Source organism: Numenius arquata, chromosome 17 (assembly GCF_964106895.1).
Source record: "Numenius arquata chromosome 17, bNumArq3.hap1.1, whole genome shotgun sequence".
NCBI classification, from domain to species: domain Eukaryota; kingdom Metazoa; phylum Chordata; class Aves; order Charadriiformes; family Scolopacidae; genus Numenius; species Numenius arquata.
Window position 1 is genome coordinate 673,757 of NC_133592.1, and position 23,928 is coordinate 697,684.

Here is a 23,928-nt window from a genome sequence, read left to right on the forward strand (position 1 = left end):
CGCTTTCAAGAGTCCAACCATTCGCTAAAGATATAGAAGACCTGCTCATGAGCGTCACCACTGAAACTGTGAACCTACAATAACTTTCATCAACATCTTATATCCCAACTGAGCACTAAGATAAAACTAGATTTAATTGTTTTATTCTACTTGTGTTTTAGGAACCAACCAAAGCAAACCAGCAATGTATGAGCTATGTTTAGAGAAGGAGTAGGTAAATAGAGAAGGAACCAGGACCGCAGCAGGAGCGGCTGATGAAAGGTGAAGAGAATTTGAGAGGAGGAGCAAAATGCAAAAACAGTGAATAGGAAGAAAAAAATGGCTGGAGAAAACGGGTGCAAATGAAATAACGGAGCATTTGATGAGTTACCAGAACTGAATATGGAAAGAGAAGGAAAGGTGAAAAGAAAGGCTTCAGTTACAATTCCATTTTTGTTATCATTCAGCTCATTTTAGCAATGATATTTCGAGTACCGAGAAGGCTGTGTTGGAAGCAGTTGCCAAAGCAGCAGCACTTGAAGCTTTTTGGGAAAGGTGCTGTTGAGGAGCTGGCTCACAAGAGGGTCTCCTCTCCATAAGTGGGGAGAGGCAGGGCCAAAGTGAGGAAGAGAGGAGACAGAGGTTAAGGACAGCAGCGTTTGTGCCACCAGCTTCAGTGTTGCTGCCACAAGGCTGTCAGGTCTCACCCTCGCTCAACTCTCGGTGCGACCAGAGGACAAGGACCAACCACAGGTATGACTGAGGCTGCCTCAGACCTGGTTTGCTCTCTGGAAGTGACTGTCTCTGTCAGCTGAACAGGAGAAACCCAATAGGGCAACTACGCTCCTAACTCTGGCATTTTTCTTACATACCTAAATTTAGATTATGTGAAAAGTTTAAAAAATAAACTGTTTTAAAAATTCTTCTCAGTTCTTTGGCATTTCCCTGTATTTAAATTAAAAAATAAGAAAACTTTTTAACATCTCAAATTTTCAAAAACCCCTTGTGGCTTCTGCCCATATATTGTTCATTGATCTCATGGCTAGCATATTAAAACAATTGATGAGAAGCTCATTAAAACCTAGCAAGAAAGTCTTCTGGTGCATTTCATCAGAGGAGATAATAGCCTACAATCTAGAGCATGAATATGTTATAAGAAACAAAACAGAGCCATTCAGACAAAGAACACTTGGAATGTATTGTTCCCATAAGCAGATGTTAAATTACTTCACTGTAAAGTGGGATTTATAAAACCCAAAGAAACGTTATTTTTATGTGAACAAACAAGATTAGTTTATTATTTCAGCAGGGTGACACAAAATTCTCGTACATGTGTCTCGCCATGGAAGCAGATGTGTTGAAAGTAAAAACTGGTTGTTGACCAAAAATGCTATGTGTACATCGAAGTATGGAAAGAGCACGACAGAACGGGTGTATCCCGATGGTATTCTAGCTCCGGCATCAATATAATAGTTTCAAAACCCTATCTCCGATAAGCCAGCTGGCTCCAGATTAAGCTGTCATCTAATTGGAGCTACAGACCCTTGTGTGCAGAGCGGACAAGGACCAGAGTCACCTCTGAAGATATACCTTCAGATAAGATGGATACAAAGAAAGCTCAGAAAAAGCCTCAGCCTTTTCTGGGAACTGTTAGTATCAAAGACTTCCAACATAAAGCAAATAAAAATAGAATGCTGACTTCACGCTTGAGTAAACACCTCAGGGTTGTCGCGTTCTGAGGGACACTGTTCTTGGTCACACGTTCATTGTTACTTTTCTTACCAAAAATAGATCTTACAGTCCTTAAATATTCGATTCGGAACTGTTAAAAACGACTCAACACTAAAATTATCTACCCTAAAGAGCCCAATGATACTGTTTGTAATTCAGTCTCACAGTTAGGTGCAACAACAGAAAACTACGTGCAAAAGCAACACGTTAAATGTCAATGTACTTACATCAGTGTCAGGTCCCTTGTCAGCCCCGGGACAAGAGAAGGTGACAAACTCATGGCATCTCTTATGAACCACAAAACAGCAAACTGGTAAGAAAAGGGAAACCAAGAGTTAGAATGGCATAGGTTGGTGGGTTTTTATCTGTTGTAAAAAATATAACTACAGAGGAAATAAAACTTAGAGTGAAGTATTTCACCTGTGAGTCCATGAAGGAAAGCAGAGCCTAATGCTAAACAGACGAGAAAGGCAGACATCAAGTAAACAATATAATAAAGGAGGAGATAAGCATGAACATTGAAAAATCAAAAGACTCTACACAATGATAAAATCTTAATGTTTCAGACAGCCCATAGTGTTAAAATACAGCGTGGGATGAAGGATTCTGTGAAGCCACGTTTCCTGAATCTATACCCCTGACCGTAACAACCCGTCAACGTGCCCCAGGCAAGAGCAGGAGGGCGAGTGAGGGACCTTGGGCTGGACCGAAGCCCGTCCCTGGGCAGGAGACTTGTCCCCCTGCCCGCCTGGGTGAAGCTGTCCACGAAGATCCAGTGTCTTCACTAGTTAATGACTTGTGTGAGAAACCAAAGCTCTGAGTGAAGACCGTTGTAGAGAACAAAGTGTTCTCGTATCACAGGATGGCAGGAGATAATGGGAAAAGAAAATTAGCTCCCAATTACAATACGACTCCCATTAAAATTTATGAATGATCTGAAAGAACTTTTTCTCTCTGAGATAAGGAAGACTTATTTTACTTGAATTATGTCCTGTGACCGAGGCTATAGGTTGTCACACAGCATAGGTCATACAAGTCCTCCCAAAATACATAAAAAGAAAAATTTTTGAGTGTGCTTACTTTGAGAAGCTGGTATTTTAACTTTTCACCCTCATCACACCCTCATCTTAGTTCACATATTTCAAAACTGCTCCACATTTCAGCAAAACAGAACAATCTAGATTTGAGATTGTGAAAAACTTGAAATAAACACCATACTACCAAGCAATGAGTCGGGAGATTATAATGAAATGATTCAAAGTAATTCACAATTTCTTTAAAGTATTCAGGGAATGTATTATCTGTAAATTTTACATTTCCAATACATAAAAATACACTATTTCAAAGGATACTTCTAAAGAATAAAATAGATTTCAATCGATTGGCAATTGCAAACACTGAATTTCCTCAATTTCAGTGAGACCCAAATTAAATTATCTCTATTTTTCTACACAGCTCATTTCCTGAGGCATCTTTAACAGTTCTCTTTCCCATTTGAAATGCGTATGAATTCCTTTCACCCCATGAAGAGGGCTGAGAAGACGTTACCGAGTGCACCTTCCTGTCACCGCAGCACCCCGGGACGATTGTCCCTAATGCCAGCCTGGCCTCGTTTACATCCTTCAGTCAGCGTCTGGCTTTGCAGAAGCCTAATCACCCTTCCATCCTTCTCCAGCTATTTTTCATCATCATCCCATGCAGCAATTGTTTCCAACTGTTCTATTTCTGACATGGCATATGTTTATTCTTTGGGCAAATGGAATAAAATGGGCTTTGCTCCACTGATTCCAGATAAGCTCTGCCGACTCTCCATGAGCCAGAGTTCTGGCTCCGTGCACGCTGCCCACTTGGTTGTCTGGTTCGTTAATCAATCTAAATCCCAGAGAATCCTGCAATTATCATTTCGATGGTTTGTTTCTACCAACTGAAAGATCACTAAGTGGCAATTACTATTAATATTACTTGCAGCTGAAAAATGTTTCACTTCCGAATTGTATTTTTGATTCCAAACCTTCCACTCTGGAAGACAATAGCCTGATTTATGTTTGCAGGAGGAAAGCACATGAAGAAAATATCTTGTTACATCGCTCAGAAAACAAAAAAAGTTAACTAATTACTTTTGTATGCAGTGATCGCACAGTTGCAAAATACAACATAATAACCTATGCAAAAGATGTGAGAAATCTCTCTGGAAAGGCTGTAGAACCGAGCCGCCTCACCGCTGCCCGCCTCTCACACGAGGCCCTTCGCTTGGCGACTCCAACTCTGCCTTCATCCCACAAGAGCGTACGTTACAAAAACTGCATCTTTGGGCATCTATTTTGGGCGACGTTTATGAAATACCATAGACATGTCCTATCTCAGAATTTTCAGCCTCTCCTCGCGTGGTAAGGAGTTCACCCAAGCAGAGACAATGCCGACCTCGTTCCTGAGGTGGGACAGGCAGGAGGGGCCGTGCCGCGCTCCGATACAGCTGCCTCCCGTGCTCCTGAGCTTAGCTACCAACTTCCCTGAAAACGATGCTTATCGCACTGCAATGGAAACTCCAATTCAGCTGCCAAAATAAGCAAACCAGACAGCACTTGTCCTTTTGGACTTTAAGCTAATTCAAAAAAAGTCACTTATTAAGGCTTCAATGACCAATGTTGACAACTGAACTACTTAAAACCTTTCTGCTCCGGCTGCTACCAGACTGACTGTTGTGTGCACCTCAGCGCCAACGGTCTCAATTCTTTTTCCTTTATTTCCCATTTGTATTTGTAATGGCTTACCTGTCTCCAAAGAGCTTGGTTCCTTGGTAAGCAATTCAAAAGCATCAGACCTGCCCCACCTTTTAAGAATACTCAAATGAGAACCAAATAGTTTGGCATAAAAATAAACAATGGAATAGGGAACTGTGATGGAATCATAAATATAAAGGTAGAAGGATAAGGCTGAACTAAAATCCCTTTTTAGCAGCCATCATTTCCATACATAAAATTTAAAATCCAAATTTTCATTTTTAAATCCAGCCATGAGAGTATATTTTAGCATTAGTTTTTAAAGTTTTCTTAATTTCACAAAGCAATACTCAGCTACAGAATTCATGTAAAAATTTACTCAGTTCAGGTAAATGCAAACAAAATGTTATCTGCTTAAAATAACATGTTGTTTTTTAGGACTAGAGATGAAAAATAACCTCTCACTTGTTACTTGTTTTGAAAAGATGTTAATAACTTCACATCACTTACTGCAGCTGTTAAGAATTCACATTATGTTCACCACCTTCCTGTAATGAAAGCTGTATTACACCACTTTGCAGTGGTGTAATACAGGGAATTTGTATTTTGTTGCTTTACATTTTAACAGGAATTAAATTTGTTTAATTTAATTTGTTCCTTTACAGGGAATTTGTTGCTTTACATTTTAACGGGAGTATAAGCAGGAGCGATCGGGCACGCATTATGCACAGCAGCTCGAGAGCAAGGGGCGTCCCAAGGCTGACAGTTAAAATTAAAAAGAAAATTATTGAGGAACGTTCATGTTTTGACAGCGCGACTGTGATCTGTGGTATATATATAACAGGGCTGTGAGCTTCCATCCTTCCCAGCTCTGGACTCGCTGGAGATAAACACCCTCTCCCACCCGGGGAGGGCACAGGGAAGAAGGGAGAGAATAAAACGGGACTTGTGCTGCAAAAGCAGGCTAACTGCGAGTTCTGCTCTGGCACGGTGTGTCTCAGGCTGATCCCACACCCTCCATCCTCCCAGCAAAGCTAGGGAGAGCAGGAAATGCTAAATGGGTACCAGGAGAACGAGGAAGAATGTGGTGAGGAGCACTCACTGCATCCTCAAAGCAAACAAGCAGAAGATGCACTACATGATTTGTGGGATTTATGATACATAATGGAGGGCAATTCATTCTATCTAACACTTCTCTGTCAGTGCACAGTATTGAGAAAAACATGTTGTTATTAATATTATATAAATATATTGTCATCAGTCAGAGTTACCAGGCACTGCCGTAAATTTCAACTGTTTTCTAAATCATGCGATGCACAAAGGTTATCATGATATATTGCCGGGTGACAGTTATCTGCTAAAAAATACTGTACTATTAGCTTTCATATATGACACAGACTAGTGAGACAGAAATGAAATATTACAATAATAAATAAGAGAAGCAATCTTCTCTATTAGATGATCCACAAAGGAGAAAAGCCATGACTGAGCCCCCGCCACCCGCCCATCATTGAGCCATAGTCTGAAGAGCTCTACAACCACACGCATTCCAAAGAACCAGGGCAAAAATATCCAGGCAAAAGTCATAAACTTTACAATTTGGAATTACTAGAAAAGTCCAAGAGACATTTTAAAAAAAAACAACACACTTTTATACTCCCACGTTTGGAAGACAGACAACAGGTCAGATGAGCCTTTCCAATAACATGAATATCTCTTCTCCACCACGGTGTTTATTTGTTCAGTAAAACAAAGCTAAGAGCTGTAAGCTAAGTGCTGTAAGCTGCAAAGCTAAAGAGCGGAGAGGATGCGTTTCGCGGAGAGTCTAACTGAACTGCCAGTTAATGCCTGTAGAGAAATCAGGGAGGTTTCTTCAAGTCATCTTTGACTCATCTTCGTAATGGTCAAGACTATTCTCCCAACTCAAATGGTAAATTTATAAAAACTTAACCACCATAAAAATAATGTATTATCTTCCCATCTAAACAAAACTTTAAAGCTGTGGCTCTGCTGTTATGACATAATTAGTGGCCCAACAACAACAGGAATACATATTCTTGCCTACATAATTTGTCTCTAGGTTCCTAGTACTGACTCTTCGAAGGCAGCGGCAGCAGAGCTCTGGCCGGCAGCCACAGGGGGGGTTCCCTGCCCCTCGGCAGTTGGGTTTCTGCTTCTGGGTTTGGAACAAGAACTGATTCCAAGTTGGACTAAGGAGTTACAAGAGCGGTATAATAAGCACGAAACCCCTCTCTGCATTAGTCTCCAAGCGCACCAGAGGATTTTGAGGGCCTCCACGGGAGTCCGGAGTGCTGCAGAACTGTTATGGTGCTGCTTCACATGCTTTGCCTGTTCAGTTGAGGGCACAGAACTTCCCCAGGGGTCCGTACCACGGGCTGACTGGTGTCTGCTGCACGACACCAAGCAAAGAATGAATGTGTCGCATGGCACACATTAGTTCATTCTAAGATTTAATACAGCAATTACATTAAATGGAAATAGGGTACTACTTCAAAATTGAGAAATCATTTAAACACCAACTGCATTTGTTATTTAAATAAGCAGTACTGTTTAAATAAATTTACTAGGAACAGATTAAACTCAGGAACAGGGAATATTTCCAGAGCAAGAAGAGTAACAATTAAGAAATGGGATTTAGCAATACTTCTGTTTTTCCTTTTCTGAATATATTGTAACTTGTAAAAATATAATTAAAATCCCCTTTATATTAAATATAAATATGACTGTAGATTATAAACCAAGTACAAGTCAGAAGAAGTGCTACCTTTGAATGTTACCAGTGCGCTGAACCCACAGGGAATTTTTAAAAATTCCATTACCCTAACTTTTTCGACATATATAATTTATAACACATCAGCTAGTTTTTCTGCCAATGTTTCGCCCCATCTAGAAGAGAGTGCTATCTCAAGAGAGAACCTAGGCTAACACTTACAACTGCTATATGCAATCTTTCTACTTGGCATTTACAGCACCTTTCTCCCTAAAACAGCCGACAGCTCAGCGAGATACACTCTGCTCCAGGAGAACATAGTTAATGAGAAAAACCACCATCTCTCCCCATCACCTTAACCTGTTAGTAAGCTCCTTAAAGCTCTTTCGTAACACCCCAAGGTCACACAGCACCTTCCCAGCACTAATCTGCCCAGCGGTACACATCCCTTTATTTTCATTGCAGTTTCTGCAAACCTCAAACCTCCTTCTCAAAGTGGCAGCAGAAACCTACCTTGAAGTCAAAGTATAGAGATTACCTGAAATCAATACTGAAAATTAGGGCTGCTTCCTACTTCTAAGCTCTAAGTCTACCTTCAATAACTGGTTCGCGCACCCTCAGGTTCATCATCTGACCTTGCACAGACTCTCAATTCGCCAGGTCCGATCTGGCCAAGTAAGCAGTGGGGAGGACACAAATACATCTCTGCTACGTATTTTTAAAATTTAAGAGAAAGTAACGGTTAACTGCAACAATATCTTAATTGTGTGAAAGGATTATACAGATCACCTGGACAGTCTTAGCGACTCAAGCCATTAACTCCTTTACACTGAGTACAAAGCAGATGGCTGTGGGGGTAAGCTGGCTTTGCAGGAGCTACACCAGTGCTCAGACACAGACTGTGCCTGGCAGGAACGCACACACATCCTCAGCTCCCACCCAGCTTCCGCAGACCCCGCAGTACAGGGGGATAAAATTATACGTGTTTACCTGCAGCTATATATGTAACACATTTGCAAAACAGTTTGGATTTAGTAAAATACCTCACGTAATACATTCAGATTGGTCTGAATACAATATTCAGAGACAGACTATACCAGATTTCTCATTTCTGCCTTTTGCTACAGGGAAAAGAAAGTATATGGTACTGTTTTTTCCCCTAACGCTGTAGCACAATGTTTGCAAAACTGAGGAAGAGTTTCAAAATGTTGAAAGTATTTAACATAATATAAAGTATTCAACACTGTTTAAATCTACTTGCTAATTATGTACTTTTTAAAAGAGATCACCGTTTCAATGTAAAGTCCTTGCTAAAATTTCACACGCTATTAATCTCCTTTGAGGTGTCCCATTTTATAAATGAATAATAACCCAGAAGCCATCTGTCAAAAACGGTGCTGGAGTAGCTATTTCAAGAACTTGTAACAGCAAAAAAGATGACCCACAATCACAGACTTTTTATATCACTTCTGTAGTTTGAATTCACTTCAGTTTCAAACTCTGCCGATGTCACCACGCTGAGGGCCAGCAGCAGGGACTCTGCTTTGTGGCTGTGCACCAGCACATCCGCCAGCAACAGCACAGCTCTTTCAATTAAAGAACACACACAATGTCAAAGCCCACAAATGTTTCTGGTGAACACTGAACGTTAGTTCTTCAGATTTTTCAACTAATTCAGCAATGACCCGGATCGCGGAAAAGGGATGTCTTAAATAAAGCAGCTGCTGTCAGCTGGATGCGTTACCTAACGCGAAAATAAGGGGCTGGGGAAGCGAGCAGTACGAAGCAGCACAGGCTGTACAGATTTCAAGACTGTATGAACTGATGGGATACAAGATGAAACCCATCTCCAGAATGCAGCTGTTGGGTTTTATTTTGTTCTGTAATACAGCTGGAATCCTGCACGCCAACAGAAAGCAAAGAGCTTTCAGAAAATCACAGTAACTGCCTCTCCTGATGCTACAAGACAGTCTCGCTGTATCCCAGTCACATCATCCAGCACGAAAAAAGAACGAGGTCCTCAGTGAGCGAACCTCCTCTAAAATCCAGAGCAATCACAACAACTTTGCTCTTACAAGCCCAGTCGCCGTCACACGCCACGTTCTTCCCCTTCTGCCTCCGTCCGCCGAGCCCCGGCCCCGTGGGCAGAGCCGCTCCTCGCTGCCGGCCATGCCGAAAGCTGCATCCTTCCCCCAGGAGATGCCTAATGCACTGAAGACAAACGTCTGAAAGACTTAGGCGATTTCTTAATCTTTCATCTCACATTAAATCACCCCATGGTCAATTTAACACAGGCCGTGCCACGCGTCACAGCAGTGTCTGCTCCCGCTCACAGCCCGAGCCACGGAAAACTGACAAAGCATAGGACGGCTCTGCAGTTCTACCGTCAGGCTTTTAGAAATATTTTAGTACTAATGATATAGCTTGTTTTTCTCGACACTTTATAATTTAATGACGCTGAGCTACTGGTGGCTGTAAACCAAAACATTTCCTTCTTTTAGTATAATTTGTATGGACACAAATATAACAAGGGAAATGCCAGATCTGAATGCCACGAGCTGAACATTAAGTATTTCAGTGTATCTGGAATTTAAGTCTAGGTTTTCAGTAGTGTTTGAGAAACCTTGTAACATACTAACAAAATTAATGAACCTTACTTGCCAGTAAACACAATCCACGCACTGATTCTATTATTGCCAAAAGATGTTATTTATTTGCCTTCAGGACAGGAAGAAGTGAGGCCAGACACTGAACAAGCTGTTTGAAACACAAACAGAGCCATATCCCAAGTACTAAACTACGAGAAATAAACTTCCTGTGACACCTGTTTGGACGTATCATAGTATAGAATTATATACATTTAAGACAGCTTAAACCATATATAAATTTATGTAATTCTAATCCACAGAAACACCAGCCCGGACACACTCCCTTCTCTTCAGCCCAATTTCATTTGCTCTCTCCAGTTTCTTTCAGCAGGGGAAGGACTAAAAGATACTTATAAAACTCCTTAAATCTTGTCACAAAAATCCTCACCACCTATTGCTTAATGATAACGATCACCCATGTAAGAGTTAAACTTGCCATCTAAATGCACTTTAAACTGCAACAATTAGCTCATTTTTGTTTGCACAATTCATCAATTCTGCAGCCTGTTCTATGGTATCTTCTGTGCTAAAATGACTGCATTAAAAATGAAAGTTATTAATTTTGTGCCCCAAAGGCACAAATAACCCTTGAAAGGCATTATTTAGTCTCTTGCTGACGCCAAACCAAATCATTTGAATATAATGAAATTGTCATATCCATTGTATTCCTGTATTTGCAGTGCCATATGTAGTAGCTTGAGTTAGAAGACACACAGGCATTCCCATTTGGTTCTGGACTGTAATGACTATTAAGATTCAAATCTGGTAATTTATTTTACATTCTCTCTAGTTTGGTAGCTTTCTTTTCCTGAACAAAACCCAGATATTAATACATAAGCATTACATCCCTGTTAATTTATTACTTACATGAAAATAATGGTCCAGGTGACTAACAAGAGGGAAGGCACTAAAGCCAGGTGAGCATCCCTGACTGGCACCGAGGGCAGCAGTGCGTGCCGGGCAGCGCCGTTACATACCGTGCTGTGAAACTTCGAAACACAAAACTCTACAGCTTACAGCTACTCTATTTTAAAGACTTCCAGCTGACAGACAATTAGCAGATAGCTTCACATGTACCTACAGCGACCCACTAGAAGAGGCAAAAGGCAAAAGCAGGGAATGGGGTGTACGGCAGAAGACGATGTCAGACACCAGCAGCCTGTGCTGGTCTCCAGTAACAAACCTGTCACCTGCTTTTCTCTCCAGGATTTTGCATAAATACAACTTCACGATGAAAGAGCCAGCAGCCGCTTGCCATTCCTGCCCCGAGGCCTCCACAAGCTTCATTCCAAGAAAATACAGATTTTTAAATTATTTTTTTCCATGGCAGTAATTATTCTCTGCCTCTCTCAACTATCAAAAGTGTGGCTTGAATAGCAAAAAGCATTTCAAAATAGAAAGGTTCAAAAGATATGGCTGAAATTTTCCAAGGATACAGAGGAAAAAGAGAAAGTTCAGCTCCTTCTAGACATGAGGGATATTAATAAAACCAACTGATAATCACTCTAGGCACTTTTCTCAAAGGGTTCAGGCTGGGGTTTTCAGTCTTACCCATCCATTCTGTTTCAGTAGTAGCATGATACCAAGAAATTGAAGAGGTTTTTTAAATTTAAGGTTTTTCCCATTGCTGTTTCTCTTCATTATTTTTATGTTACCCAACAGATGCCCAATATTTGTTGCACATCTTATCCAATTACATGCATCTTATTAAAGGGTCATCTGCTAGAAACTTCAGTATCACTTTCCTCCACTCATCAGTCACTGAAAACATAGTTTCATCCCAAAGTAACTGCAAGTTCTCAGGAAGAAAAGCAACACACACAAAGAAATAAAACTCCACACTAGGCCAATTACAGTTAGAAATTTACTGATGATGTAAGACACCGTGAAAGACAACACTGAGAGAAACCAGTTGCAGAATTAAGAAAATTCACTCTCAGCCAATATGTGAAAGACTTTTTTCCCCGAGTATGTTTGAAGGGTACATTATTTTCTCATAACGAGCAGATTAATTTCTTAGGTTTGGCAGTTACCAAAATTACACGGTTGAGTGAATGACATAAGTCACAGTAATTCATTCCAAATAGCAAAAGTGGCATTTATAGGAAATACCTGTGGGCTCAGAGGTAGGCAGTACATACATAACAAAATATTAAACCATGGAAACACACCATTTAATTATGAATGAGTTACTTACATTTGCAGTAAAACATTTAAAGAAAAAAGTATTTCAAAACCAAGAAGTCGTTGGGAGATTTGCAGCAAGAAAACCAGTAGGGCAACAGGCAGTGGAATGTCACCACACAGTCAATGTAACTTTTACAGGTAGAGGTAAATGTTGAGCATGAATTCAGGAAAATTTAACTGTTTGTACCCATCGTCTCCTCATTCAGCACTAGCCCTTCATGGGAAGCCCTTCTTACTCTACACATGGTGGTGCCCAGCGCTTTGCCAGCCCAAGCGCCTGTTGTCTCGGGGAACCTCCGCATCAGCACGGAGAGCTGACATAGTGATCACTTCTTCAGTCATGGTTAAGTGACCACTTTAATTTGACATATGGCACATTGCTGTCAAAACCAGTGGCCCTGTCTGCTTGCTTCTATGTCTCAACATTTCTGCAGTCATTTTTTTTGGCAAGGTCAGGTTTTAGCTGGACCAGTTCCCCGAGGTAGCTCAATACACACCACATGAAACTTCATGTAGCACAAAAATAGAACTACAAGATGATGGTTCTTGTAGCCTAGGTTTATGCCAGTTTTATATTAGATAAAGCAACCATGAGATAGCAACCTATATAAATGTTAAAACTCAATCCACCTTGCAGGATTAAGTCAAAGAACTGAGAAGATTTCTTCAGTTTGTCTAGATGGTTGACAAAGATTTCAAAACATTTTTCAAGTATAGACAACATTCTTAGAATGTGATTTTTATCGCAAAGTGCTCCCCAAAATTTAGCCTGTTTGAGTTCTTAGAAAGAATAACAGCTACTCTTGTTATTAAGTCATACAGAAGCTTGACTGTGGAAACAGTACACAAGCATTTTCCACTGTATGGTCGTGACATCTTTGTGCAGTTTCTCCTGGCTCACTGAAGCAGCAATATAAACAGTATTTCTCAGTGTATGTCAGACAGAATGAGTAGTATTCTCATGATATGGAAAGGCAAACACTATTTCCTATCTGCAATATATTAGTGTAAGTAAAAAAGGAGGCATGAATGTCAGTGATAGGGTAGCTGACATTCGTCTGAGGGTATTGCTTACAACAGGCAAAGAATTTTCAAGCAGCACTAAGGGGCTGAATTTAGTTAGCCATTACTGAAGCCAAAAAAACCCAACACCCCAAAGAAAAGAGATTGCAGCTCATTCCTACTCCCCATGGAACATGCATAAAGGGTCTACAGTCCAAAAGCAAAGCAAATTAATTTCTGTCATTACTGTCTTTTCAGACTATTTTTATTCAAGGTTTCACTGTATGACATATTAGCACTTTAGAAGAGATGATAAAGGCTCCTAAAGGCAACTGAAAAAATTAAAGCATTCCATAATTGCACATCAAATCTCTAACTTGGTAAAGAAAGCAACTACCAAAATTTGAGCTTTCAGTTGACAGTTTTTAAAAGCACAGATTACTAATAGGCAAATTAAGAAATCTTTTATGTGTGTTAAAAAAAAATTAGAAAACCTTTCTGAATATTTCCTGAGAAGAAACCGCTGAGCCACTTTCTTTTGAATTTTAAAGTTTTTCTGACATAAATAATAACTATTTTCCCTCACTTACTTAACTGTTCCCCCTCTTAGACACAGCACAACAAAGCAATTCAGCTTTTTCATAATATGCATTTAACATCATTAGAAATTAGTCCTTTACAAAGTCTCCACAATGCACTTATGGATACCTGGGATGCTTTATTATTCCCGAACTAATAGAAGTTCTAGTGGATCTATCCATTCTGAAAGATAAGCTATTGCTAGACACACAATATAAACCACCCCGCTATGCATCCGGGTAAGTTAAAATCGATCTATTTTATTTCTCCCCAGGAAGAATTAAGTATAGGTCAGAAATGTGTCATTAGACTCTGCTCAACTGTAGGACTCTTCTAGCACTCCTGTGACTCAGGGGGGGAAGATAAAACCCCCAACCAACTCAACACAGCCACTGGGTCTGGCAGCCAGCCCCGAGATGACATCTGGGAGCAGTTAGTCACCAGATACATAATGCATGAGCCACGGATGCGCGTCCTGCCGGGCAGCAGAGCACAGCACTTGGCTGCAAACAGGTCCCACGCTTCCAAACCACGCTGGTGGGAGAAGGAACCTGCACGAGGCCACGCGTGGCAAGGGCACAACCAGGAATACGGGATATCCGTACAACCACGGCAAAGGAACACACGCAGGAACTACTGTTGAGTAGTTTCCATCAGTCCGTATACAGAAAAGACGTGGATATCAAAATAAAAGCACTTCAACGGGACAAGATTTCTTTGTTGTGCTATGAAGCCCATACAACGATGATGGGAATCGGTGAAAACTGAGAACAGATGACAAAAGCTCAAGGTTTATTGAACAGAGTACACCATCCAGAAAGTCCGAGGCAAGCCACCTCACGTGAACAGTTTCCCCAGTGCCACAATCTATGTTTATGCATCTCTTGCTCCCTGAGTCACATAATTCAGACATTTAATGTTGCCCATTGAATTTCTACGTTCTAATGGATTAACATCTGTACTTGGCAATGTTTCTCCTCAGGCCTCAGTTGAGCAAGAAAGATTATTCCATCACTAGTTTGGAGCAAGATTTTACAAACCCATTTTTTCCCTTGCAAGATTTGTATTTAAGTCCTTATAATCAATAGCCCGAATAATGCCTTTTTATATAATGCAGCTCATTCATTAAATCTCACCCACACTTCTTAAATGCTGATTAATATTTCTGATGGTGAATATTCCATTATTTCAGCCAAAAATAGTTTTTATTTTCAATCATTTTATGCCTTTTAATGCTGCACACTGCAGGGTGCTTAAATCCTTCACAAATTGAGTAAAATAATGCAGTAAAACTGTATGAAAGCAAGTGATTTATAAAAAACTGCATGTTCTCTCTGTAAACAATGTGAAACTGTTACAGAAGTGGATGGAAAATAACTAATCCCCATAGATTCCAACTGGCATGCAAACAGATGAATTCTATATGAATTATGTTGAAGTGATATAATAAATGTAGAACTAATTTCAGGCTTCAAAGTTTGAAAAACTGCATCCCACATACAGAATGGTATCATACATCAACAAACTACTATATAAGGAATGAAACTTCCATTAATACCTGGATGCAACATGAATTTTCAGTGTGGCAGGAACTTTGCTTATAGCTGTCATGATTAATTTGCAATGATGTCATTCATAAATTCAGGGCAGAACGTTAAAACGGGACTAAACTGTGTCTCAGGCAAAAGCTGGGGAAAGGAAGAGAATGTGAAGAGGTCACAAACCATTCCAGCTACAGTCTCTCCATAAAAAGTTTCTTTGAAAAATAGTTTTTTCATTAGTCTGCGTAAAAATATCCCTCCAAACTGAAGGGCAAAGCTACGACAACTGAAGTCTCCAGTTTGAGTGCAGCAAGAATCCTCCTGTGGCACAGGCTGTCTGTGCTCGAGGGGCAGAAAACAAGCTAAACAACCTCAACCTGTCAAATTCTCTACTAAAACAACCTCAACCTGTCAAATTCTCTACTACAGCACAGAACATTAATCAGTGGTTCCCTGCCTACTGCACACAGGCATAAACCAGCATCACGAGAAGTTTCTGGTTCCTGCCCCAGACCCTCTGTTTGCTGGCCCTCTTGGCCAAGTGGGTGGGCACAAGGGTTCCCACCGTGGCACGCTACTGATGCTTATATGCTGATGTAGCAAAAACCCCAAGTTACGGCACAAGGAAGGACGGCAGGCAGACAATTAGCCAGGAAACCGCAGCTCCAGATGCCTTCCAACAGGGAGCTGTTGACCCGGGCTGTGGAACAGCACCACAGTCTTCACCAAGGAAGGCCCAGCATCTTCATCATGGAGATCAGACAGGAAAACCCCTGCGTCAGGTTTTGTGCCATTTCCCCAGCCACCTGCTACTCCTTTATTTTAACATTATATATCTCCAAAGCCTGAGACTGTGCTTTGAAATATCAATTGTCAAATTCTAAGAAAAAAACACGGAGGCTGCCTGAGTTACAGGAGATGTGATTGGTGAGAATTTCTACAACTGAGAAGCCAGTGGTTGTATTTGTTCTGAAACTCACTGACTGGATAAAACTCGTTATAAACAGATTTATGAAAGTGACTCAGAATTTGGAACAAATTGAAGCTGAGTAATAAAAAAAGAAACAAAAAAAATGTGTTATTTTCAAAATGTGCAGTGCTGAGGATGTGCATTGAAGCTGCTGAGGATGGAGCCCTGGCTTCTTTATTTCAATGCCTTTATATCTGTTCCGTTCTCTGTACTGCCTTACTTGGGGTAAGAGGGGTTTTACATTTTCTTCTCAGACATACTTCTGCTAAGCAACAGCTAACGCCACTGCTGATAATAACAGTCATACCGGGTATTACTGCAAACAGGAGTTCATAGTTAATTTCCCTGCTGCAGAACGGAATCTCATTCTTATTACAGAACTTTCATATTTCTGCAAAACAGACTTTTTAAAAAGATACTATTTCAATTGCTTTAAGCTTTTGTAGAAAAGGCACAAAAAATTATAAACTTTTCTTTTAAACTACTGCTACATAGTGTAAACTGGCATTTCATGCATTTTTATTTGTTTGTGAGGGAAAACAAAAGATCATATGTCTTTAAAGTACACAAAGGGGTTTTTTTAGTTTGGATTTTACATCCATTCACAAAAACATTAACACAGTACATCTATTAACAAATGCAAGGGGTTTCACAAGTTCAAATGTGGTAATTACTGATATTTCAGCTTTAAATGACTCTGCTCTAAAGAAAAAGATTATGGCTTTTCTTCTTGCTCTATTACCCAATTGGCATTTAAGTCAATCTGCTAAAAGTGTATCTGCTTCAATGGAAGCTCAAAATAACCCATTAAAGGAATATGCAAATCTCTGAGCTTTTTTTTTTTTTTAATACTTTAATCTAATAAGAACATTTTACATTACTAAGAAATTCTAGCTGAATCTGTTATTCAGCTCTCGTTTAGTTCTTCTGTAACTCCTCTTTTCTGTCATGAATAAGACAAAAAAATAAGCTATTTTACTGGCAAGATGTTCGTAACAACTTTAAGTCCTTATATGGGTTGCAGAAACAAACCTCCATCCCAGCACACATTCAGAACGTTCAGCAGGGTGAGGAAAGCCTTTCCCCAGACCACTGCACACACGCGAGGCGTTACTGCCATGCAGAGGAGAACAGGGCTGCTCACTGAGAAACCAGTTCCCTCTATCCTAAGCGCTGCAGCAAAGAGCTACTGTTCCCAAACTCCTTCCCCAGAAGAAGGATTACCTTCCAGCTGTGCTGCTAAACATGGCCACACCACTAAATGCACCTGGTGATGCTATTGACACATTCGATAAATACAAACCACGTTGAACATAAGAAATGTTGAAGAATATCGATTAGACCAATGGCCTTCTCAAATAAGGCACTGCTTGCTGCGGTTTCACCACTTCGGGCAGAGACAGCGAATCACCGAGCCCTAGAGGCAAGAGAGGAGGCTGGTATCTAGTGACTGGGGACAAACGAGGTCCCCTGAACTCGCTAGAATGGTTACTGACAGAAAACAATGCCTTCATTAAAAAGGGCCAGACCTATGTGGCTCTTTACATTTTATATCATTTATAAATTAGTCTTTCAATGTAAGCCAAATAAAAATAAAAAAAACCCAAATAAGTAAGAGTTTACCTTTATAACAGTCTATTTTTGCATCAACTAGCTCAATGGTTTGGAGTAAGACACAACCAAAACCTGTTGAACTCCCATTATACTTGTGCTGTTTTGACAGTAGCTGGCACAGTTTCTGATTTACAGTGAAGCACATTTTAGCTTATTTTCAGGAGCTTTTGTACCATACAAATTGCCCTGCAATGCTTTATGTTGCCCTCTTCATTTCAGGATCTCACATGTGAGGCTTTGTTAAATGGTTTTAAAAATGGCCTATGGTAAAAGAAGCAAAAAAAAAAGAAAACCCATGCCATCTTTTTAATGTGGAAAATTATTCCTACTTCAGGGTAGTTATTCAATTTGATACAAGAATTATGAAAGCCTCAGCATACTCAAAAGGCTTTCAGCCATTCAGTGAATGACTCCTCTCAGGCATACTTTGTCCATTTACATTCTCCTTCCAGTAATGCCGCACACGTTTATCATTCTGTTGGCGAGGAATTTACAACAAAGTCTGTTCTGCTTTAAGAGGAAAAAGCATTTATGTTCACTTGACAGCTTCCTTTGCACAATGCTTACATTTGTGTTCATATATTCATGCTAACGCCCTCCTGCCCGTTAAGCCAATGGACGCTGTTGTTAAAACAGAAATCCACGTCTTCACTTTCGCTGAGCGACACGACTTGGTTCCTCTCCTGATTTACAGCTGGCTTTTCTTTGTAAATAAAAATGCTACCCTTCTTCCTGACTGAAGCATTATGATTCATCGAGTTACAGTAGGAGGGGGGATTGTCTTGGGTTTCCCAATTATTACAGATTTACAAGTGAACACCAGTGGGATTTCTCTCATCTACGTGTTTAGCCATTTTCAGATATCCAATCTGTTTGAGCTCAATGCTTTATAACCGATGGAGGGGAGCAGGCCCTTTTTTAAAAAGTGTGATAAAGCACTTTAAAACATCCTGATGTAAATTGCCTGCACCATGTGGAGAGGTCCCCCATTAGAAAAGATGGATACTACTCTTTTAAAAAAAACACTTTAGGATGAAATTAATCACATCTGAGGAGAGTCCATTCCTTTGCACAGGCTATGAAGGCATTCAAGTCATCTCTAGGAGTTTAAAATTTACAGTGTTGGCATTTAAATGTGAATGGATTAATCTCATCCTATATGTTGGCTACAGTAAAATCAGGTTTAAATTAATAGGATAATGTGTGTATGCATTGTGCTTTGAGCCAGCAACTGCTGCTTGGCTGAAGCTGGTGCATCTGGCAGGTCTCTCCGAGCACACGCCATCAAATGATGAGAATTCCCTGTGCTGGCGTGGCCAGAGGAGAACTAATGCATTGCCTCCTGCCTTCTGCTTTCCATTAGTAGGACACTTACTGAAGATTTTTTCCAAGGGATTTCAGGTTAAAAACTGTTGTATCTTTTTTCGGTGTCTAAGTGCTGCCCCCCTTCTACATAGCCAGAGCTCAGGCATTTGACCAAGTCAACTTTTCTGCCTCATCCCATATACAGAAAGCACAGCAGAAAGCTCATTTAGGACCAAGCAGCGTGTGTGTAAGGACAGTCAAACCAAAGTCCCCTATAAATAGAGCATGCTGACTTTCATCATTTTCAGTTCGTTCCTTCCCTTTTTGGACCAATTTCTGGACATATTATGCAAGCTGGAAGAATAGATACAAATTCCCCAGTGGCTATTAGTGTGTCTAGACTCATTCATTGACCTAGAAGATGTCTTAATTGCCTCTCTTCTATCTGATGGGGAAAACATACTCTAACTTCTCCAGGCTGCAACCTTTGTCATTAAGTTTTCTAACTGAAATAGCTGAAATTAATGAAAAGCAGTTATACTCCATGTTCTCTGAGAATGAGTTATGTGGAGCACTTACCACAGGCTTAATGTGATCCACAGGAAACCTCTGTACACTGAAGATGTTGTTGTTGTTTTCAGGACTCCAGATTTTTTGGCTCTTGGCTCCTAGGCAAGGTAGTGGCTACTACCTAGGAATGCTACTGCCTCTTAAAATATACTAGGTTAATAAGATAAGAAGTTCCATTTACATATATGTTTTTATCAGCATTTAACATTTTCACCTTATGGAAAAGTTTAATGATTTTCAAATGTGTCCAACTTTACAAATTGCCTGTAAATGTGTAAGTTTACAGACCAGGCTGGACTCTCGCAGTGGGCTTTGCACAGAAACAAGACAACAATAAAATCGAGTCAGATGCTGTGGTACAACTTCTGCTATTATCATTTTTCAAGTGGAGAATTAATGTATTTTCTCTTTGTGGGACTCACAAAATGCCCAGATGTAGCCAGCCCCTACACAGATTACCAATGCAATTTTTAGATTAACTGGAAAAGAATTTGAATCTCAAGGTGAAAATCTGTGTTCACGTGACAGGTCTTCATTTGTAGCAAGGAACCTGTCCCTCAAATGAAGCAACACATTAGGTAGATGCATCATTTCATGATTTTAAGATTAAAAGAGCTTAAGCAGCTTTTGGACTGCATGCTGCATCAAATTTACACTGCTGCGTCAGCACGAAGAGCCAAAAAGGATTAGTAGATTTAGCAGATTTAAGCGAGGATGCATTTCACTGATTACTTCCTGCTAATGAATTTTTTTTTACTCATTTAAACTATTAATGTATCATTTGTATCAAGAATGTAATAAAGAGGCATAGTGTACACTGTACTTTTATCTCTACGGCATTTCCAATTTGAATAATAGGGTTTTATACAAAAGAGATCATCGGCTTGTGATGTTAACCTCTTTTATTCCAAACCCTTCTCTGTGTAATGCCAATAGAACAGTAATTGAAAACTGCTTTTAAAAGGTCTCCTAGGTTTCCAAGCTAAAGCAAAGCCTGAGGACTTTCCTGTTGCAATAGTAGTAAGTGACCTGTGTCATCCAGGAGGGACAGACAGCTCCCCTCAGTTCACGGTGCAGCAATTATCCTGCCTCTGTGCTCCCTCTGTGGGAGCAGAGACTTTGCTGCCAAAATATCATTCAGAGCTTTGATCCAGTGATGGCATTTTAAGACTTTATGGGCCCATTCGAGCACATACACACACAGAAAACGTAACAAAACAATATCCCAAAGCTGTGTTTTAATAAAAACTTGAAATAAACCTTGTTTTGTAAATTGAAATTTTTGTTCCCTTACTTAATACGCTTAATACTCTTTTCCATTCTTTCAACTGCTATTTTCATTCTGCTCAAAACATGACTGTCTTCAGGGACAACGTGTTCATTGAAAGTATGAATGTTTCATTCATGGCCTTCGACAGCCTGAAAAAGAATTTTACTGCAGAATATATAGCTGTGTATTTTCCGTCACCCGAGTTCCATAATGAATAATACTCTTTCACACTAGTTTAAGTGATTTCCTGGAAAAATATGACGACTATAATTCTTTGGCTCTTCATGTTTTTATATTTTTTCCCTTCCCATGTTCTCAAAAATGTATTCAGTGCTAAGGCAGCAAATTCCTTCTTGGTGTGGCTGATCGCAGCTCCTTTCGTATCAGCATACCTACAAAAGGATTATACCAGAGCAGGTTCTATATCTCAGATAACATCTATATTGTTTGAGTAATTTGCTTATCTGCTGAACAGCATCTCCTTCCTAAACTGAATCCTGAAACTGTTAGGATAAACTCTGAACTTAATATTCTGCTGTAATAATTCAGTCTTAAGAATGATTCAGGGAAAATATAAACAAACTAAAAGTCTGTAAGTGAAACACAAGAAGACTTCCTTGTGGTTTCTGAGGGAGCTGACACGTATCGTTTTAATGTGCCAGTCTCAATCTTGTCATGCAACACAACTCAATACAGACTTCTGCTGACAGCTGTATCCTGCTACACATCCCTCTGGATGTAGGACTTTCATCCACCTCAGATGTCAGGTGGCAGGAAGTCTGTGAGCAGCAAATGTTACAGCCAGATTCCAGGTGCTACACGCTAAAGAGGTTCTCAAGGGATTCTTGGTTTATAACCTAAAATACCTATTTTAAAGCATTTTAACAGACCAATTCTTGACCAATTCTTAACAGACCAATTTAACAGACCAATTGTGAAGAAATGCATGCCAAACAAATTTTTTTGGTAAAATATGGTTATATGAATAACTAATTTGTCCCCTTTTTAACTAGTCTCCGATTTCCATTGTAGATTGCTCAATGAACATTTCATATCACACGCATGGTACCGTATTCTTTCCAGTAATAAACTTGTTCTAAACTCCATTCTAAGGAAATTGCATCACAAATATGAAATGTTTGAACGTTTCATCATGCCAATAAGAAAAGAAGGACCTACAAAGAGATCAAAATAACTGAAGGATTTTCACGGTGAGATGTTGGTCAGTGTTGGGGCAAAAAGGCTGAAATGACTCCTGAGATTTCTCCCCTTTTGCTGATACAGAAAACATTTCAGTGTTCCATAGGGGACACAGGCAACCATTAAAAGTTCTACTGAGAGACATTTTAAGCATTTCCTTACTTCTGGCCACAAAGTCATCACTTCACAGAGGAAGTTAATAAGGTATTTCTAAAACATAAGTGAATTTTGTTAGGTCAGGGGTTCATCCCTCCAGATTGTGATGTTTTGTAGCATTGGCAGTAGCAGAACAACATATAGTTTCACACTTATTGCAGTGCAGAAGACAATGCATACAGATTTAATTCTAACGCAACAGAGCGGCATTTGAAGCAATGGACGTTTGCGCCGAGCTGAGCGGACAGACTCCCACGGGACGTCACTTCCATCACTGGTTCTGTAAAATATGCCAAGTTGCTGTGACAGGTACAACCATGAAAGACAAATAAAAGCTTCTCGCACTGGAAGCCCCTTGTATGAGAAACACCTTGACGCAAACTGGAGGAGTTAATAAAAAGTTGTCTCATTTTCTTTAGCAATTCAAAGTTTCAAATTTATTCTTTCAAATTATACTAAGATAACAAATGCTCTTTTCTATTACACTATTAATGTATAAACTAACTTGTTATCTGCTGAGTTATAGTACTTCACTCTTGTGTGGCAAGAAAAAGGAAAAGTTTTTTCTGACAGTTGCAGAAAAGCTTCAAGTATGAAGATGTAGTTGTTAAAATTGTAATCAAACTAATGCAAGAGTTTCTGAAAATGTAAAAGAGTACAAATATTTAAATTCTTGGTGGAAACTTCTTCTAGCTTGGACTTGAAGTTTAAACATGTATTTTCATATAAGTATCTTAATTCGGGAAAAATGCGGACATATGGAGAGACATAATATTATATCATCTGCACGTTACCCAAACCACATTTAATAACATGGTAACTTGCAAGTGGCTTTACAGATTTTAAAAATTGTTGTCCTTATTGGAAAAAGAATTGAAGTATAATTCTAACTGCTTGTTACTGACTTAGCAGCTACCTTCAAGACTCAGAGTTTTTCAGTTTAGCTTTTCTGAGAAGCCTTGTTTTCTTACTGGTTTTGCATTTAGAGATTAATGTCTGAATCAAAGGCCCTTAGAAGTTGCTAGGTGACTGCACTGAAAGAGTCTAACCAAGTAAGAAAGCCCTTCTTGAAGATGAACAGAAAAGGGAACCAAACACGATTTCACCTCATTGCTGCCTCAGCATGAAAAAAGAGGCATTCAAACTACACCAGAAGTGTTTATTCGAGAAAGAAATACCTACTTACTTTCTTTTTTGGCATAGCCTTTGAGCAACCTAACTAAACAGCAAACACAGTCTTAATGAATTTGAGAACTTATACCTCAAGAAGTTAGCTTCTTATGAAAAAAAAAAAAAGTTTAAAATTACCTTGTTCTGAAAAACTATTATGTTGTTACCCTCTACAGATAACTCGTTTTGAATGTGAGCTCAAGCATACTATTTTTGACATGTTTTGACATTTGCCTTTAATACCCTCATCCTGGCTAAACTGGGTTATTAGGGAAACCAAGACACAGAGACAATTGCAGAACAGAGATCTGAAGAACAAAAGAGGGAGCAGTACAAGTAAAAAAAAAAATTAAAACAGTAATTAAAAAAATAATAAATGACAACATTAATGGAGCTGCTGGTGGGCAGGGTAGTATGATAGGACTTGCTGTCCCTAACTTCAGTTAAAAGACCCATCAGGACATTGAAGGAGGACCAGAAGGATCAAGACAAAAATCTGGAACCGTTCATGAGACCATGCAGAAGCCACGGGACACACTGCTCTACCACACTGAG

The 23,928-nt window shown here is 39.7% G+C and overlaps 1 protein-coding gene across 3 annotated transcripts in view; it reads right to left on the minus strand.

Moving 5' to 3' along the window:
* PRKCA (protein kinase C alpha) overlaps nucleotides 1–23,928 on the minus strand; it is a 149,982-nt gene that overhangs the window by 89,221 nt on the left and 36,833 nt on the right. For all 3 annotated transcript variants that reach the window (XM_074160330.1, XM_074160329.1, XM_074160328.1), the window contains exon 3: nucleotides 1,938–2,020. In XM_074160330.1, the coding sequence (XP_074016431.1) occupies nucleotides 1,938–2,020 (83 nt within the window). The remainder of the gene's footprint in view (nucleotides 1–1,937; nucleotides 2,021–23,928) is intronic.